Below are 21,184 nucleotides of genomic sequence, written 5' to 3' on the forward strand. Positions count from 1 at the left end.
ATTGAAACGTTATTTTAATGGGTTTAGTCATACAAATGATTGAGAAGTTTCATGTGCCTTTCGCAATTTGTCAGAGTAAAACTAACTCAATCACCAAGAAAACAAAATCAAATATGCACTCATTTCCCAACTCAGGATGTTACACTTGTATGGAAATTTTTCCAACACAAAAACATTTTTTTTTATTTAGTGCAACATGAAATGTAATCATATGTTCCTGCCTGTCACTTTTCTATTTTGTGCAAGCGACACAATTAGTACCCTTATGCATTAAAATGATGACAGATGTCAACACATTTTCAACGCTATTTTAAAATTGTATGATAAATGATGACGATACAGTCTTGACAAGTTTTTTTTAGCAAGACTTTACCTTTGACCTTAATGCAAGACCTTAACATTTTACGTAGGGAGAGTGACCATATCTGCAAAACATCACCTCGTGGTGGACGAGGATCCTACTTTTATATATTTAGCTCACCTAAGCACATGTTGCTAATTAAGCACTTTAAGGGTTCATATGTGTGTGGGTCCATCCTGAAAGCCCTCTTATCAAGTTATCCCCACGCTTTTTAAAAAGTGTGGGGATATTGTGGTTATCTCCGCCATCTGTCTGTATGTCCATCCGTCCGTCCTGGCCACTATCTCCTCCTACACTATAAGCACTAGAACCTTGAAACTTACACTCATGGTAGTTATGGGCATATGTGTGACCCTGCACTATTTGGAATTTTGATCTGACCTCTGGGTCCAAAGTTATGGGGTTGGGGTGGGGCCGGGTCAGAGATTTTCACTCATTTTTAGCTCGACTATTATATATAAAATATATATAGTGGAGCTATCCTACTCACCCCGACGTCGGCGTTGGCGTGCAAATGTTAATGTTTGCGTACTACCCCAAATGTTTTCAATGTCCATTGACATATTGCTTTTATATTTTGCATACTTGTTAACCATCTTGACCCCAACCTATAAACAAGAGCAGACAACTCTATCAAGCATTTTGTAATAATTATGGCCGCTTTTTCTCTTAGAATATGCAGCAATTGTTAAAGTTTGCGTACTACCCCAAATATTTCTTATGTCCCTAGACATATTGCTTTCATTTTTTGCATACTTCTTGACCAACATGACCCCAACCTATAAACAAGAGCAGACAACTGTATCAAGCATTTTGACAGAATTATTGCCCCTTTTATACTTAGAATATGCATATAATTGATAATTCTATGTTAAAGTTTGTGTACTACCCCAAATATTTCCTATGACCTTTGACATATTGCTTTTATATTTTGCATACTTCTTCACCAACATGACCCCAATCTATAAACAAGAGCAGACAGCTATATCAAGCATTTTGACAGAATTATGGCCCCTTTTTTACTTAGATAATTGAACATTTTGTTTCAATTGCCATAACTTATTTATTTTTGATAAGATTTTATTTATACTTTGACAAAACAATACGTACCTGAATACCATAACGGATTCCACCCAAACAATACCCCGAGCCCCACCCAAGATTCCCTGCCCCCCCCCCCCCCACCTCCCACCCCCCACAAAACAAATTGTGTTTTTTTCCTTTTTTTATTTTTGAAATATCATGTAATAAATGACCACACCCACATTATATCCCCCTCTCAACCCCCCTACCCCTCATTTTTTTTTCCTTTTTTTATTTTTGAAACATCTAACAAATGACCAAACCCCACATTATACCCCCTCGCAACCCCCCTTCCCCCCAATTTTTTATTTTTTTTTCCTTTTTTTTGAAAGATCGTGTAATAAATTATTGAATATGAACAATTTTCCCATGATGGCTTACGTTATACTGTCAAGCACTCGAATAGTCGAGCGTGCTGTCCTCTGACAGCTCTTGTTAATATGCTCATGGTATGGCGCATTGGCCGTAACTTTTGCAATATTGAAGATAGCAACTTGATATTTGGCATGCATGTGTATCTCATGAACCTGCACATTTTGAGTGGAGAAAGGTCAAGGTCATCCTTCAAGGTCAAAGCTCAAAAAAATAAATCCAAGGGAAGTAATAAGCTTTTAAGAGAGGTAAGTAATGAACCAGCCAAATAATTTTGTATGCCCCCGGTAGGGTGGCATATAGAAGTTGAACTGTCCGTCCGTCAGTCAGTCAGTCAATCAGTCAGTCTGTCCATCCGTCCGAAAACTTTAACGTTGGCCATAACTTTTGCAACATTGAAGATAGCAACTTGATATTTGGCATGCATGTATATCTCATGAAGCTGCACATTTTGAGTAGTGGAAGTTCAAGGTCAAGGTCATCCTTCATGGTCAAAAGTCAAAAAACAAAATCAATGGAAGTAATAAGCTTTAAAAGGGAGATAATTTCTAAACCTGCCAAATGATATATTGAAATTTTATATATAATTATAGTGATACATTGAAATTTTATATATAATTATATGAAACAATACAACTGAAGCATAATCAATATGACATTTTATGGACAGCCAAGCACACAATGATACTTTTGGGCATACAAGTATCTTAGGTACCTGAAGGTTACCTGTGATTCTACAGTCACCGTAGTGGCTTATAATTATTTCTTACTAAAATAGAGATTTGTTAAAGACACTTATTTTCAAGGGAAGTTATTTATATAATTATGAAATGAATCTCATATTATATATTTCCTTACCAAAAATTTAAGTTCTTTTCACAGTTACTGTACAGATTTTGTATTTTGTTTATTTGTAACTTAAATGATTGATTTGTCAAAGGTTTTTTTTAATGATATAATTATCTTTTTTTTCCTGTACTAATTTGTTAATGGTAGTTTTCATAACTTACCTGTGGACTTATGTCCAAAGATCCATGATGAACTGTGGCAATGATCTATTTGATAAACCACAGGCCTTGGTAGTCAGCGATGTCTAACTTGGTCATTTTTGACTGTCTACAGACCCCCAACCCTCTCGCAGTAAGGTGGCATATTGCAGTTGAACTGTCAGTCTGTCTGTCTGTCAGTCTGTGTGTCTGTCCGAAAACTTTAACATTAGCCATAACTTTTGCAATATTGAAGATGGCAACTTGATGTTTGGCATGCATGTGTATCTCATGAAGCTGGACATTTTGAGTGGTGAAAGTTCAAGGTCATCCTTCAATGTCAATCGTCAAAAAACAAATTCCAAGGGAAGTAATAAGCTTTTAAGGGAGATGATTTCTATACCTGCCAAATGATAAATTTCAAAGCGGCGCTGTAGGGGGCATTGTGTTTCTGACGAACACATCTCTTGTTTTTTATAAATAAATCAAATCTGCGCAGGAGGGGATATTGTGTTTCTGACAAACAAATCTCTTGTTTTATGTTATCTTACATTACCTTCTTCATTTCTACACCAATTTACTTCCAATTGATACTGAACATCTCTTATAAAAATGCGGTCAATCTCAACTATGCATGGCCCCATTACCAGCCCTGGGGGTCCCCCTGGATCAAGCATGCAGCGTGGGGATACGCGTCGGCCTCTGCCGCGCCATTTCTAGTTAAACTTGTCTCTGGACTGACCAATCCTTCTCATCCACTTGTCAGCGATAGCGTTTGACTCTGTTTCTGGCCTATGTAAACATTCCAAATCAAGGTTCAATTTCCATTCTTGCCACATAGCTTGCACGGAGATCGGTGTCTGATTCAAGTAGTACAGTTGCCATTTGCTGGCACTGTATACACATTGTACAAGTTAACCATGTTCACTCAGTATCAATGTAAATAGGTTAAGTGACTGCCATGATGTGACTGAGATTCTGCTATAAAAAAATCTTATAATTAATTGCTGTTTCAATATGGGAGGTCATGGGGAACTCATCTGTGCACTGAAGAATCCGGGCAAGTTCCAGTCAGTGAGTGCTTTTGCCCCTATCTCCAACCCAATCAAAGCACCGTGGGGGACAAAAGCTTTCACAGGATATCTTGAAGGGGACCAGTCTAAATGGCAGGTAAGCAGTGAGTGCATTTCACATTATCTTTACCCATAAAAGACCTTTCTAATACTTGCAAGGACTAACGATTAATGAAAGGCACATTGTGATTTAAATCATGTTTTACCTATTTAAGGATGATCAATCAATCAATTAACAAGGCTTTGACAGGAAAACCGAATGGAACAACCGTGGTGGTATATAGATTTTCATAAGAGATTCAGTAATTCCAAGTGACCTATTTTAAGCTCACCTGAGCACAACGTGCTGATGGTGAGCTTTTGTGATCGCTTTTTGTCCGTCGTCCGTTGTGCGTTGTGCGGCGTCAACATTTGCCTTCTTAACTCTCTAGAGGCCAGATTTATTGTCCAATCTTCATGAAATTTGGTCAGAAGATTGGTTTTAATGATATCTTGGAAGAGTTAAAAAATGATAACGTTTGCTTGAAAAACATGGCTGCCAAGGGGCGGGGCATTTTTCCTTAAATGACTAAATATGGCCATATTAAAATCTTGTAAACACTCTAGAGGCCACATTTATTGTCTGATCTTCATAAAACTTGGTCAAAAGATTCATCCTAATAATATCTTGGACAAGATCAAAAATGATGCCGGTTGGTTGAAAAACATGGCCGCCAAGGGGCGGGGCATTTTTCCTAATATGGCTATCGTTAAACCTTGTTAACACTCTAGAGGCCACATTTATTTTCCGATCTTCATGATACTTGCTCAGAAGATTTGCCCCACTGATATCTTGGATGAGTTCAAAAATGGTAACCTTTGCTTGAAAAACATGGCTTCCAAGGGGCGGGGTATTTTACCTTATATGGCTATATATTGCTATAGTAAAATCTTGTTAACACTCTAGAGGACACATTTATTGTCCAATCTTCATAAAACTTGGTCAGAAGATTGACCCTAATAATATCTTGGACGACTTAAAAAATGATGCCGGTCGGTTGAAAAACATGGCCGTCAGGGGGCGGGGCATTTTTCCTAATATGGCTATAGTAAAACCTTGTTAACACTCTAGAGGCCAATTTATTGTCCAATCTTGATGAAATATGGTCAGAAGATTTGTCTTAATGATATCTTGGATGAGTTCGAAAATTGTTACGTTTGCTTGAAAAACATGGCCACCAAGGGGCGGGGCGTTTTTCCTTATATGGCTATATAAGGCTATAGTAAAATCTTGTTAACACTCTAAAGGCCACATTTATAGTCCGATCTTCATGAAACTCGGCCAGAAGATTCATCCCAATAATATCTTAAACAAGTTCAAAAATGATGCCGGTTGGTTCAAACACATGGCCACCACGAGGGCGGGGCTATTTTCCTTATATGGCTATAGTAAAACCTTGTTAACACTCTATAGGTCACATTTATTTTTCGATCATCATTAAACTTGGTCAGAAAATTTGTCCCAATGATATCTTGGATGAGTTCGAAAATGGTTTTGGTTGCTTTAAAAACATGGCCACCAGGGGCGGGGCATTTTTCCTTATATGGCTAAATATGGCTATTGTAAAACCTTGTTAACACTCTAGAGGCCACATTTATTGTCCAATCTTCATGAAATTTGGTCAGAAGATTGGTCTCAATGATATCTTGGATGAGTTTGAAATTAACTATGTTTGCTTGAAAAAAATGGCTTCCAATGGGCGGGGCATTTTTCCTTGTATGGCTATAATAGAATATTGTTAACACTCTAGAGGCCACATTTACTGTCCGATCTTCATGAAACTTGGTCAGAAGATTCATCGCAATAATATCTTGGACGAGTTAAAAAATGATGCCGGTTGGTTGATAAACATGGCTGCAAGGGGGCGGGGCATTTTCCTTATATATATGGCTATAGTAAAACCTTGTTAACACACTTAGAGGCCACATTTATTTTCCGATCTTCGTTAAACTTGGTCAGAAGATTTGTCCCAATAATATCTTGTTATCTCAGGTGAGCGACTTTGGGCCTTTCAGGCCCTCTTGTTTATATTATTCAATCTATTTACATACATTGTCATAGACATCATTATTATTGCAGTTGTTATCATGACACTTATCATGATCATCAAAGCATTGTGATTTTGCTCATCATCATCATTATCATCATCATCATCATAATGGTAAAAAATACCAATATATCAAAGATTAATAAAGCAAGTAAAATGGCTTGTCATTTCAAGTGTTTAATGTATTTAGCCACAGGAGTATGATGCCACAGAACTGGTGAAGAAGTACATTGGTCCTGCCCTCAATATGCTTGTTGACCAGGGAAAGGCAGACAACTTCTATGTGGAAGGACAACTCCTGCCTGACAATCTGTCAGCTGAATGTGCGTCCAACAATGTGCCAATCAATCTGAGGATACATGAGGTAACCTTGTAGTTATTTTGTTTTTACAACCTTTAAAGTTTTGAAGTTTTGAAGTTTAAGTTAAAGAAATAAATCGTATAATCTGTACCACTACAAATATTGCCTTGCATAAAATAAGCCATAAAATTAACTATTGTGCTATGCTGCCTGTCTCTGTTACTTTATTATTACTATACCCCACTTAAAAATATCAGGAGTATCCTGCTGTGCACCTACCCGCCATACAGTTTGTCAAGTTCACAAGGTGCTTGTTAGATGAAATGTAAACCAATTTAGAGAATTCTTTGACAAACAATCATGCACATTGGTTTAATCTCTACTTTCATTTTTTTTATTCAAGAAGTCCAGTTTCCAAATCCTGGGGAAGGCAAACCCTTTTATTCTACTTTTTTTCTTGCAACTGTAGTTAGTAACACTATTTAAAGCACTTAGAGCTTTAACCCATTTATACCTAGCGTCTAGAAAAAAGGCCTTGGCAAACAGCGTAGACCCAGATGAGACACCGCATGATGCAGTGTCTGTTTGCTTTAAAGAATTTCTGTGAGAAATAAAATAAATATAGAAATTAATATTATAGACATCCCTAATTTTGGAAATAAATTGATACAATTTAGAAGGATGGGAGAGTCCACTAGGCATATATGGGTTAATAGTAAGCTTATTTGACGAGATTGTTTGAAAAATGCATAAATCTGTGAACAAGCCGCTTAAACATATGGTCATTTGTGTTCTGATTTATCTTTAGTAAAGGACGGACTGTATCAATCTTGAGATCAACAGAGCAAGAAAAGTCAAGGTCACTCGTGGAAAGCAATATTTAAACATCATTTAACAATTGCACATTTGATTGACACTTGGCTTCCCTTAGAAGACATTTTACAGACATCTCATGTTCAACCTATGTAAGCTAATATTTGTCTCCTTATTTTCATTCCAGGTTTATGACCATAGCTACTATTTCATCGCCACATTCATCGAGGAACACATCAACCACCACGCCAAGTTTCTCTTACAGTGAATGACAATGCAATACCAACAGCAGTTGGATAAACGGCACTGGCTTGGTTTTAATTATTATGATTTTATTTGGATGAAATGTGATTGTACAACCATGTCGAATAAGTGCTGTGCATTGAATGGACTTGTGCATATATGAGTTTCACTTCTTTATTTCTAAATTAAAATGGTTGTGTTCAGAATCATGTGTTGAAAAGTATTTATACAATTATTATTTCATAATTAACATAAAGTAACGGAGGAAAAGTAACTGCTTTATTTTACATCAAACAGAGATAAGACTTTTCTGCTTTAAACATGTGCATAATACACAAATTAACCGTTTATCTATCACACATGCTGGTAATTTGTTGAAATGAATTATTTGTGTAGTTGCAGTTTGAACACGGATGCACATGTACATTCCTTATTTAACCAAGGATACAAACCAAATAGCATAAACCTAGATAGTCCCTTACAACAAAAATCAAAAAGAATTATACAGGTAGCATATGCATATTTGTAGATATAATTAATAGCTACGTATGATGTCATTTATGATAATTTGTACATCATCAATTTCTTCATTCCGTGTTTACAACCAGACACGACCAATCTGCTCCCATCATTTTTCATACACAGGGTATACGGCAATTGCATATCTACATGGTATGTACATAGAATGTCCCCATCAACAGTGAGGTGTACGATGGAGTTCTTAGCCATACTGCACACCAGCACCGTGTCACCGGGTCCGACGCAGGCCCCTTTTGGTTCCTGGATGTTATCATTAGTGACTGCTCTAGACGTTCCCTTCACGGTGTCGAACATGTACACTGTGTGAGCATACCTATCAGTCAGTACCAACGTGTTCTTTGAAGGGACATACGTGCACTTGCTCTGTTCATGTTTGTACGTCTTCTTATTAAACAGCACACGGTCAAAATCAGACTCCACACCGGTCTGGTTTATCATTCTCACTGGACGTGGATAATCGCGTGGATCATCGTATGTGCTCACGACCATGGTAGTTGGGGTCATGCAGCAAATGGAAAAGACAATTGTGGATGTGTATATCTGCCTGGTCAGACTGATGACATTGTCAGGGCTCACGTACAGGAGAGACACTCTCCTATTACACATCGTTACCGCCACCTCACACTGAGACAGACATACAACGTCATATGGACATGAATTGAACGTGTACGGTGTTCCTAGTAACTGTAGTTGGTCATCCATTATGATACATTTGTAACTCCAGTTATCCACGGCTACCAGTCTCCCGTCTGGTAGGAAGTTAAGCCCAGTGAGGAGAGGTTCACGCCAATCATCTCCAGTCTGTTTGATATCAACGGACACGAGCAGCTTCAGGGTGACTGGTTTAATCGGAGCTGACTGAGCGATGTCACTTGAACAATCTAAATGAAAAAAGTCTGATCAACATCATAACTAATCGAGAATATCCTTAAATAAGTAGATCAAATATCACACCACTCGATTGTTCTATGACAAATGAAATAGGCCAGGGAAATATTTTAGTTAAGTATTTGACTGAAATAATACTTCGCAATTTTAAATGATGAATAATGTATACACAGGAGCCATTGACTTCATTTCTTGTAATAAGCGTAAATCGTAGGGGTGGTCAAAGTCGCATACGTTAATAATTCACAAAATTGCGGGAAAAAGTAGCAAGGGAAAAATAGCATATGAATCAAGTTTTAACCCATTTACAGATGTCATAGAAATTCTTGGGTGAGGACTTATATGAGCATAATTTTAATACTTATGGTTACACAATAAAATAGTCGTTTTTACTTTTTCCGAAAAATAATTCGGAATGCGGATTTTTATTTTACTGACGTATGCATACACTATTCTATTGTTTAGTAGTTTTAGCATGTATTATAATGTGTAAGTTATACCATATTTATAAGAATTTGTAATCTAGTATTTATAATATATTTATACACGTTCATTTAAATTACAATAGGTTAAGAGGGGTATTTCTTCGGTTAAGTGACTGTACCGATATACCGACACACTGCAGTTTTTTAAATATTCATGTACACATTTAAACCCCCTGGCGGTTTTCCGAAACAACGAAAATCGTTAATTTTGAAGCGGATCCTTGTAACAAAATAGTTGAAATACCTTTAAACAAAACATTTTCAGCATTTTCAAAACTACGAGCGCACATGACAATTTCTGGCATACTGGTTTTATTAACAGTGTCCGCTGTATTTAGTGAGCGCTGAAAGTTGTATCAGGAAACTCGCGCAATTTTATTCAAAGTTTCATAGCACTTCAAGTCACGATTTTAATTTATATATATTAATTAGTAAAGTTAAATAAAAGTATTTAAACGATAAAAACTGGTTTTCATGAGCAAATAAACTAAGATGTGTTGTCTGAAACATAGCAACTTTTGTTTTACAAATTTCAAGAGATTGCGACAAGAATAACAGTAATCCTAATAAATATGTAACATACTTTAAACGCATTGGGTTAGTTTCATCCAGGCAGCGTAGGCCTCGACATGCAACTTGTTATCAAAAGTGTAAAATAAAAGACAAATGCAATACAAAGCACAGGCTTAGGGCATTAATGGCAAGAACGATTCCATACATAAAATTTAATCGTGTTAAGAACAATCAGTGGTGCAAACTGCATTAATGTGAAAAATGAAAGAAACTAATACCGCTATTTATTAATATCTGTTTAATTAAATATATTTAAAGATGTTAACTTCTTTTTGAAATGTTCATTTGTGTTTTTGCGAAAACATTCCTTTATCTACATTATATAATTAAGGTACAGAGATACTTAGAACAATCTACTTTTAGACACCATCCGTTACATAGCTAAATCATGACAAAGCTTGGGATTGCATTAAGGACCTGTTGTACTTTAACTAGCAATGACTTTGACCCAACAGGTCATTGATGCAATCCCAAGCTTTTTCATTATTTAGCTATGTAACGGCTGATATGCACTTATATTATTGTCAAGAAACGGTATACATGATCTTTTTAATGTAATTGTAGAGCTTTCTTTTAACAAAAATAACGGTATTTAACAACAAAAAAACGTTTACCCGAGCGATTATTTTGAGATAAAATAATAATATGCAGATGTTTGTTTGCAAAAAAATCACGCGTTGTCAATGATTTTGAAAGGAACAACCGGATAATGTGTTATCCAATCGTTTCAAGATTGTAACGCGTCATAAGCGTATTACTATTAAACAATGATAACTCCTAAAAACTTTATTTTATAATGTATTTACTATAATATTGTTCTTTTGTGTACAGTTTTTTTAATGTTTGACAAAAAGTTGGAACATTGTCCATTCGTCAATCTTTGAACATTCCCTTAATTTTCTCAATTTGCATAATGCGACTCCATGTCAATACATCAAAAGCCACGTGTTTATACCTTTATTTAAATTGGTTGCATCTGAAGAGTCCTGTTTTATCGTCGGACTTGTTTGCACAACATCTGAAAGAAGAAACTATTAAATAGTAAAAGTATATATCAAAACCACACAAGGTCTGGGGCAACGTACAGCTTTTTAAAATCGGCAAAAGCTGTAAACAATCTTTAGATCCTATGCATAAAATACAGTGGGTTTGGTTTTGGTCAACATTCAAAAGAATGAAATAAAAAGGTCAATATAAAAAACTGTATTACAATATGAAGATGTGACGATTTGATAACTTCAAGCCGTTGTAATTCGAATTTTATGCGAACGCATTTCACATAACTTGTCAACAAACAACGATCATAATCATTTAAATTTCAGACGTTGAAAAAAAAAGAACACCTGCCGTGTACCTTTTTGGCAAAGCTATTGTACTGAATCACAGGGAAACAATGTGTCGCTCTACTTGCACTGGTACAATTCATTCTTTCTCTTTAAGACGGGGTTATAACTGATTTGAGAAGTCTAAGGAAACATTTGAAGTGATATGTTTGGTTCACATCTCGGTTAAATGGGTATATGATAATTTTTGCGATGATATACTTTTGTTGAGGTGTCCATGTTCAACAACAGCAGAACTAACCGGTAGCATTTCATTGCTGTATTCATTTACTTTCGAAGAAGATTTTTTGATTTCGCCTTAGCGCTTCATCTTCTCCGCTTTAAATCATCCACTTTTTCAATTATCATAGTTTGCCCTATCAAATATCTCAATAATACGATCTTTCATTTCATCCACCTGTTTTGCAAGGTTTGAATACTTCAATTTTAACCCTTAACTAATTGTTTCTAATAAATGTGCATCCACATCGATCGTACAGGAGCAATATTACCTTTATTTAAAACGGTTGTTTCCTTTTTAACTTCATATGATTCTTGGATTTGCATCGGACTTGTTAGCATAACATCTGAAAGAACAAAAACTAAAAAGATAACGTGAAGTTTAATATAATACAAGCAGATATACATCATCATGTATAATAACGTGTTACTGTCCTACGCTGTGTACTATATCGGGTGAGGTTTAGAATAAAAGAACGGCGGAGCTCTTCAAACTGTTGTTTCATTCGTGCCGAGCCTGATTTATTAAAAAACTATTGGGCTGTATCCTGTATTCTGTTTACCATACCCATATCATACATTAACGTCCCGTCCTAACAGACACTCGTTGCATTGCAATTTCTTGTAAAAGCATTTTAATAACATTAAACAAATAATGATATAGGAGTATGATATTCAAACTTAAACCGATTACGTTAGACCATGTGCCGTGTTATTTGCTTCGCAAGATTTCGTAATTGTATCACATGGAAACGAACCTTTATGCGTAAGAAGTCGCCTTGTGTTCAGTTTCACAATGCCATCATCCTCTTTCAGAAGTGATGATAGCTGGTTTGAAAAGTTCAAAGCAACAGTTGAAGTAATATGTTTGTTTCGCTGCTCAGTGATATGAGTTTCTATATATTTTATTTTCTCTTTCATAATGTGTGAGATGATATATTTTTGTTGAGGTGTTCCATGTTTGACAAGAGCTGAACTAACCGGTAGCAGTTCATGGATGTCTGCATTCACGTTCGAAGTAGCCTTACGCCTTTCGCCTAAGCGCTTCATCTCCTCGGCTTTGAAGTTATCTGCCTCTTCAATCATCCTTGATTTTGCTTTATCGAATATCTCGATTATACGATCCTTCATTTCATCAACCTGTTTTGGAATGTATGCATTGGTCTCACTTAATGCAGCTTCTGATAGGTTACAGTCCGCTATGATGGAGCAAGTCTCTGTCTCCAGTTTAAGAAGCATATGGTTCAAACCTTGCAGCTCTAGTCCTTCTTGACTTGATAGATTTGCCAGTTCATTTATGATTTCGCACTTCCTGTGTATGAAAGCACATGTATTGCAGCATAGCTTGGAGTGGTCTTCACAGAAAAACTTGACCTTTTTATCATGGTCGCGACATTTGTCCATACCTTTCATCATTACAACAACAGGTGCCGAATCCAGATTCTCAATAACTACCGTATCATGTTTGCCCGATTTATAAATGATATGACTATTTCTGCAATGTTCGCAAAGATGCTCGTTACAGGTTTTGCAAAACAATGTTGCTTTACTGGGCGTGTGCTTTCTCGTACATGGTTCGCATAAGTTTATTACTTTACATTCTCCTATCATGTCACTTGAAACTTGCTGATGAGCCTTGTGTTCGCTGGTTGCCATTTTCAAACCGGTCGTTTGTTGCTACAATAATGAACAAAACATTCTAAATGTATGATAGTATTTCCATGTTTAAAAATCTTTCTTTTTAAATATAAACTGAGTTATATGAAGTCTGTATACATGTTATAACATATAAAAACAATTAAGTATTCCAAGTATCAGATAATCATGTATCTTAATATAATTTCTACTTTTGTTTAAACATATAAATAACAAAAACTACTTTTTACGACTCAATAATCTGAAATGTAGGTAAATGGAAAACTACACAACTCTTGTTTTGGATTTACCTTCTAAATTATCATGTATCCGTCTTTTGACTAGTGCAGCAATTAAAAGTCAAAACTCATAATATACAGATATATTCTTAAAACGCCCCTTTCGAAAGATTAGACTATTAGCGTTCTAGGTACAAGGTACAGTACGACTTCGTTATCAAATTAGGTTGCGACGCACTAAATGATAACGACGACAGTTTATATGTTTATGTCATGAATGAGAAAATGTAACACATTGAAAAAATGTGGCTATTTGAAACAACTATTTTTAGGTGTTATTAAGATGTACTAATTCATTTAATTTAATAACACAAGTATAATAAGTCTTATTTACGTGTTGAAGTAATAGTAATTTCTATAAAACAATTTTCAGATTAAATCGAATGAAATGAAAATTTGGCGAGAGCACTGTTTGCTATTATCGTATAACACGACTATTAAATTGCGAGTTCGATTCCTGATTGTGATTTTTTGTATTCTTGTGGTTGCTCACGTATGATCAATGATCATTAATGCGCATTATCTGCTCGCGAGTAGTGTTCTCCATCAGTACAATAGTGTTAAGGTACTGTTTACTGTACTGTATACCATGGATGGATTGACAATGTGTGCGAAGTAATATTATAATAAGAACATGCTAATACACTAATATAATTGTTTATATAATGAGTTTGCTCTTATATGAAATGTTCATTACTTTTGCATCAAAAAAGTCTCAAAATTTTGTTTTTATAAGTGTAACCCCTTTGTTTCTGATATAAGTAGTCAAGAGCATCTTTGGTATATATCTTTGGTTTTGGCTACAAACAACAAATACATATTTCAGTAATTTAACCAATGCAACATCACTTTGTACACTCTATACATCACTAAATTTATTATTTCCTTCGGTTAGTTTAACACCAACATTTGCTTATTCCTTTCCATAATCGTAGCTGGAGATCTTTTTACGGATTATGAATCTGAAATCAATAAATAATAAGTATCAATAATGATTGTATTTTACCACAACAAAATAGATAAATTGAAACATGAGACTTAAACATGTGCCCTCCACGTACTGGAAAGCAAGACAATCGATCCTGGTGAACCGTTTTTGGTGCAAGCATGCCATCATTTTCAAGATCAATTCTGGGACATGTAACTTTGATAAGGGGAAGATTATCGTAAATAAATTCAGCTCACGATGGCTCGTTCTAGCTTAACATTTAAAACCATGTGCAGAAGTTAGCAGTGCCACGAATAATACGGTGTTTATAATCAGTGTTGCGCGGTGCATCGATATGTATGTAAGTCATGCATGTTTTCACCAAAATAAATCGGCCTTCAACAGATATTAAAATAAACAGGTTCGCATGGCATGTTTTTTTTTATATATACAATGATAAGTCTGTCACATCAGGTCTGACACATCGACAATCATCTGATTATTACATTTTTACCCAAGTACGAATGGTGTCGAGCGCGACACGACTTTGTAAACACTATTTCAAACTCATTCTTAATATTTCATGACTGGTAAACTTTCAAATAGACAACATATTGGTTCAGAAATTCGATGGAGTGCTTCGCAAGTGGTAATCATTTTGCAGTGTCTTATAATAAAACATTTTGTCATCCACTTACGTGATATTGCTTCGTCCGCCATGTTTCATTTCGTCTGAAGGATACGGTTCTCTTGTCAGAAGTATACAATTTTGACGGTGAGCGGAATAGTTGTGGTAATCAACTTATCACCGTGGTTTTGAGCAAGAAAAACACCCCACCGCCCAACAGCCATGTTTATTTTTTTCAACGGACCGGTACTGTCATGAACTTTAGGAAGATATCATATAAACACATATTCTGAAGAAAGTCATTAATGATTCGTCATAGAATTGACTTCTTGAGTGTTAATTTTTTATTAGAGCAAAAAAGAAAAACTCGTTTATCTCCTGACAGGCATATTTTAAGTGGACCAGAAACATGTTCGCACCCGGACCAAATATCATTATAACAAATGGTCTGATAAGGTTTCATTTTGATTTTGCATATTTAAATAAGTTCCCGATTGTTCACCACTTTCCTCTATAGCCATGTACGGAAAACTGCCTATGCCACTGAGGCAATGTATTTCAAGTTTTCCATGATAGAATTGGTACTTATGTTCGGAGCAAGTTTCACGAATGTATGGCAACTACTTGACCACTACATAGTTAATAAGCTCCTTATTACATGTGTGCAAGTGACTTAGCTTTCTATTTCACGTATTCCATGTTTGAAAGTTAATTTTATATTTACCGACGTATATTCGGTTTCTTAATTTTATTATTTATATTTAAAACTGTCACGTTAATAGTATTGGTATGTTATCAAAAGAGAGATCGTACGGAAACACATGTTGCCTATTAATGGATACGAATAAAATACATGTTGAGTATTTCGTCTTAAAATGATGTGTAGTTTTTACAGATTAGGATAGTGTCGCGAGTCTTATTATCACGCGCGCACATTTAAAGAGGTATGTCCTATGATAAACAATCCCATTACAGATATTATCGCTAGTTTTACCTTCTGTAATGCATTTAAAGCAGCTATATTTATGTCTATAAATTCATTATATCAAATAATCTTTGTTAAAAATACTTCTTGTGCAGACATGTAAGGAAAAGACTAACATTATCTTAAATAGCTAACGGTACCATTCGTCTTCAAATATCAAGTAAAACGACCTCGCCTTACCAAAGAACAGATCAAGCTCTTAATATGTTTGATGTGGAGAAACTTTTGAAAAATAAGGATTTCGCACTAAAGATTAAAGCCACACACCTTATTTGGCATAGTAAATTTAAGTATAAGTAAAAAACATATTTTATCTATGTCAATTAGAATATGGTGGTAACAAGGTACATCCAATTGTAGTCGTTTGCAAGATTTGTGTTCGAACTATGCCCTCTCGGTCTGAGCTTGCCACATGCCGGTTGTTACATAGATAATACAGACTTATACAAATGCTTATCCAAAACATTTTGCGACTTTTTTCTTCGACATAACGATGACGTTTTTTGTTGTATTCAACCGTGTTAAGTGGTTGTGTACACAGTGTCTTAAACCATTCCCAATTGCACAAAACTGAATTTAAAGTAAGCATTTACCCGAATGCAGTATCATTAATTTTATTATCATAAACACAGCCTATAAATACGTGTGCCTTTGTATAAATACGAACTATAAACAAGATTTTGTTTACAAATTGCACTAACAGTCACCAAGTAGTTATCAAAATTAACCTACTTTACGTGACAGCTGAACCATAATAAGATCGTAATAGGTGAGCATAGAGCTTTCACACACGAAAGTGGATGTCTCGGTAATTGCTCCAAATATTCACCTTTACAACCAATCTGAACGCTTCGGACAGTGGTCCACACCACACCGCCGTTATGGCGGAATTGTCCGAGGAGTCCCGATTGCTTTACAACGTATCTTGAGGAAATATGTCTTCCGTCATAACACAACAGGTATAGAAATAACAGAAACTCGCTTTATAAACAGGTTGCACAATGGCTCAGAGAGTATTTATTTAGACACACACTATGAACACAATTAACTGAAATCCGGTTAATGTAACTCTTCCCTTTTCTTGGCATCTAGTATATACTAGTAGTTAGTATTTATCTCCCCTGAACGGAGAACTACCACAGCGTCTTTATAATCCGGCGGTGGAGTGCACGCGTAGCTAAGTTCTGGCGTTTGCGTCCGTGAGACGTCACGAGATTCCCGCGACTCCGGACAAGACATTATTTCATATATTGATATGTGCATATTGGGAAACAGAGGGCGCCCCGCTTTGGATTGTCTTCTAGATCCCGGTTCAGGGGCTGCTGGCCCAGCCGGAAGTGCGTCTGACGATAAGGAAACAACTGACTGGTTTTCATGTATGTCTAGCACAGTTTCTCCGCGTTTAATGCTACTGTATGCTTCATACTCTGTTTCGAGTTCTACGATGGAAATTCTATCGCGCTTATACTCCTCACCGTGTCTCCGAACAGAAACGAATACGACGGAGGTAGATCTGCCTGATCGCAAGACCCACTACTGCTGTTGCCGGAAACCAGTACTTCCGTCGCCGACCGACGCCGCCGACGGCAGACGCGCGAAATGTGAAAGATGGCGACGCACGCGATGAGGAGAGACAAGCGACAATACCTATGACGTCAATATTTGGGGGCGCGTGTCTGTCCGGGATAGCTAAAAATGTAAAAAACGAACTTTGGAATTATATCACTTTAAACAAATTGCACTCAAATAGCTAATACATAAAAGTATGAGTAAGTATGAGTAAGTATTTTCGATTACTGGTCACTATGAAACGGTTTGCAGTTCTAATGTGAAAAAATCACCCACGAGTTCGTTAATCGAGTTATAATTCAATGTCAACGCATGAGAAAGAATATAAGCCGACCGCGTATGATATTGCGGAAATAAGTTGTCCTTCAGAATATGAAAACAATTATCGTTGTATATTTGTTCACAAGAACAGCAAATATAAATCAAAAACATCAATTTAACATAGTAAAATAATCGCAAAATATATGTCCAATTTGAGTTGCAGAAACCTGGATCAATAAAATGTAAAAAAGTGTGTTTTCATTATCGTTACGTATTCGTCAGTACTCTTTGTTCGTTTTGGTTGTAGTTTTAAAAAAAAATTGACCAATCTTACTGATAAATATGGTTACTTTTTCAAACACACATAAATTGTCCGTACAGGCTAATCAGGGAAGACACTCTCCGCTCCTATGATATTTTTCGTTTAAAGAAAGTCTCTTCTTGGCAAAAATCCAATTTAGGCGGAAAGTGTCGTCCCTGATTAGCCTGTGCGGACTGCGGACTTATATCCCTTTTCACAGTGCTTTTGGCTCATATTTATGTAAAACATCACTACATTGCAAAAATATGACGATATGCGGTGTCAGCTGTATACAACTTCATCTAAATGTTGGAACACAGTGTTTTCTTACCTTGATTTAACCGTATTACTACGGGTAGATATGATACAGTTTAAAGGTGTAAATTCATTCACACAATAATCAAACTTCGCTTAGTCCGTGAGGGCAAAATTCAAACTTTTTCTCAGCTTTTTGTGGCGTTATGTGTTTTTGTCATATTAATAAATAGAGCGGTTTGGACTAAGTCTCTCCCGCCCTCACTCACTCACTCACGCAATCAGTCAATATCTCACTCACTCAATGCTCGTGTGTTCATTGAACAACATCAAGACATGGCTAATTAAAAATAAAGATGAGCCGGTCGTTGAAAGTTGCTAGTAATGTATTCATTAACGTTTTACTTACAAGAGCACATGAACCGGATTGCATAGTTAGCACACTTGCGGGGTTTACTTTGGTCGGAGTCTCTACAGAATATCCCGGCTGTGGTACATGGTTCATCTAGGATATCGCCTGCAAGCTGCCCAGACAAAGCGTCGACCGTCAACGTGTGATTGTCGACGTCACGACATTCGGCGTTGATTTGGGAGAACCCTCCGCAGATTTGCCAGCCACGCTGAAATAGCGAATAAAAAGTTTGTTGTGAATGATAAAATGCATCGACATTATTATTGTCATTGAGTTATATCTGATTTTTATTTTGTAAAAACGCCCGTACACGGCTTTGGAAGGTTACGTAGATTTAATAAAAGATTAAATGGTCGTATGGGACATTTAAAATCTAGCGGGGCTGTCCGTGTGACGTAACCATTGGGACTTCATCATTGTGTATTGCCCATGCCTCATCTTCTTTCGGATGCAGAGTTAGGGTCGCTGGATTAACTGACTGACATATTTGTCAATACATGAAATGGGTCCTTAACTTAAATCAATCATAAGCACGTTAACGGTTTCTATAAAAAGACTATTCAAGTCTTATCGTAATATGTAGTATTTAACTGTGCATAAGGGACACGTTTAATAATGGTATGCAATAGCAGACGGTTTATTGTAAATTAAGTACATCGGTTTCAACACCAGCCGTATAAGATCTCGGTTTAAAATGCGTTATTATATTATATTGGTTTCAGCAACATTTCACTACTTTTTGATGATTTTAACAGCCACTAAAAAGGGAACGGAGAATGCAGTGATTCTACATTCATGCGAATAATGAATAATTATTCGTAATAAAATATTATGTCGCCTTACCTTACATTATATTTTTGGATCGAATCCGGGGAGCATAAGGTCCCGCTTATACGAACTAAATCTAAGTTTTAACACAACATATTAACTAATTCGAATGTTTGTAATATGCTAGCGGTGATTTCGTTTTGTTAAATCAATGAAATTAAGTCCATGATTGCACTCATGAATGCAAATTGCAGTCAGACGGCTGTCGGGATCCAACATTATAACGCTCTTGTTCATTTAAATTGATCAACTTTAATGTTATGTTGTTTTTGCCCCTTTTTAATGTTCCTGACCAAAAAGCAACAACAAAAATAATAATAGAAACACTACATATAGTTATTGACGAAGACAGCACATAGTTTATAACTGGGTTTGAATAGACTTTGAGTGCATTATAACCATAATTCATGATTTTACTAATAAGCAACTTATCTGTCGCATTGCTGTTTTTCACAACAAACATAACTTATCAATGAAGATCAGAATATATAATATAATATTTGTGATTTTAAACGCATTTTGTAAAATCGATAGAAAAAAGTGTGTTGATATACAAAAGGATCTGTACTTGACATGTACATTAATAAACTTTACCATGGCTCCGATCATATATGTTAAAAAATAGTTATGCACAAATCAAAGAGATTACGATTATTTTGTTGTAAAAACGTCGTGTCTACAATAAACGATAAAACAAAGAAAGCGGCTTGTTTTCATTCACATATCTAAATCATATTCATTATTTAACGACATGGTAGAACATGCATAATATGCCTCTCGTTCTTTAGTGATTCACTAATCTTGAAACAACACGCTTCATTCTAAGCGCGTCGCGTTTTCATTTTTGTTGTTCGCGAAGCGAACGACAAAATCGTTACTCAAATTTCAAATCGGTTCGGCTTATCTACGGAGAGCCCAACTACGCTCCACACATGCCGTATCCGCGCGAGAAAGAGTTGTATAATTTATGCAAGATGTTTGAGTTCTCCATCCATTTTCATTAACAAATGGAAACAGTACGTGAATATCGTGTTAAATGTAATAGTTTCGAACGTAGCTTATATAGAAAAGAATCATTAAACAGTGATTGTATTAAACCTGTCGCGGTATTGTTTATGAATGAATAAAATAGTCCATTTTCTGCTCCGTCTTCATGACGTAGTATTTTTTCTCAGCTCATTCATAATATGAGGCTATTAATAGATGTGGCTGTCGATAAACAAAGGAGAGTCCAATTGCACGGGTGATAACAACGCAATAGGTTACGCTCTCACATACATCTCAATGACGTAGTTCAGGTCATTCATAATTTGAGGCTATTAATAGATTCGGGAAAAAAGCGCAATAGTTTGAGTTTACGCTTATTTATATACTCCATTTATAAAACGCTGAACATAATTTCAACAATAACTTCAGGGATACGATAGACAAAACATGTTTCATCATCGCTAAAACCGAATATAACAAACAATTTATTATAATCATAATACGAATGATCTGTTTCGTAACCTCGTTCTTGCTTCTACAGCGAGGATTTCTGGGAAACGTTCTTTTGTGATCTTTTGTATCTACGGGTGCTAGCAACGCATTAGTAGAAGGTTAGTAGACGGTTAAGCTTGTTTATATTCACAGTTCTCAATATATAAAACGTTGGATATAAGTTCACCAACTACTACAGTCAAACTATAGGCAACCTCAAAAATGCTTTATACTCGC

At 35.9% G+C, this 21,184-nt stretch overlaps 3 protein-coding genes across 3 annotated transcripts in view; 1 reads left to right on the plus strand and 2 right to left on the minus strand.

Annotated features, from left to right (window-relative positions):
* LOC127836018 (S-formylglutathione hydrolase-like) overlaps positions 1-7,434 on the plus strand; it is a 54,204-nt gene extending 46,770 nt beyond the window's left edge. Inside the window, 3 exon segments of the mRNA XM_052362437.1 lie at positions 3,819-3,972; positions 6,159-6,326; positions 7,264-7,434. Coding sequence (XP_052218397.1) covers positions 3,819-3,972; positions 6,159-6,326; positions 7,264-7,344 — 403 coding nt within the window. The 3' untranslated portion in view covers positions 7,345-7,434.
* Positions 1-21,184, minus strand: part of LOC127833254 (uncharacterized) — a 182,598-nt gene that overhangs the window by 135,144 nt on the left and 26,270 nt on the right. The gene's annotated exons all lie outside the window — the stretch shown is intronic.
* Positions 7,460-11,725, minus strand: LOC127833259 (uncharacterized). Its single transcript, XM_052358426.1, has 3 exons — positions 11,640-11,725; positions 10,761-10,823; positions 7,460-8,740 (listed from the first exon to the last, which is right to left on the minus strand). Exons 1-3 carry the CDS (start codon positions 11,707-11,709, stop codon positions 7,878-7,880), a joined length of 996 nt encoding a protein of 331 aa, XP_052214386.1. The 5' UTR covers positions 11,710-11,725; the 3' UTR covers positions 7,460-7,877.

Source organism: Dreissena polymorpha, chromosome 6, assembly GCF_020536995.1.
Source record: "Dreissena polymorpha isolate Duluth1 chromosome 6, UMN_Dpol_1.0, whole genome shotgun sequence".
Taxonomy (NCBI): domain Eukaryota; kingdom Metazoa; phylum Mollusca; class Bivalvia; order Myida; family Dreissenidae; genus Dreissena; species Dreissena polymorpha.

Coding starts and splice junctions, on each gene's coding strand:
- LOC127833259 (XM_052358426.1), bottom strand. CDS start 11,709: ATGCTAACAAGTCCGATGCAAATCCAAGAATCATATGAAGTTAAAAAG. Junction 10,824..11,639: donor AACAACCGTTTTAAATAAAG/GTAATATTGCTC, acceptor TTCTTCTTTCAG/ATGTTGTGCAAACAAGTCCG. Junction 8,741..10,760: donor TGCAACCAATTTAAATAAAG/GTATAAACACGT, acceptor TTTTTCATTTAG/ATTGTTCAAGTGACATCGCT.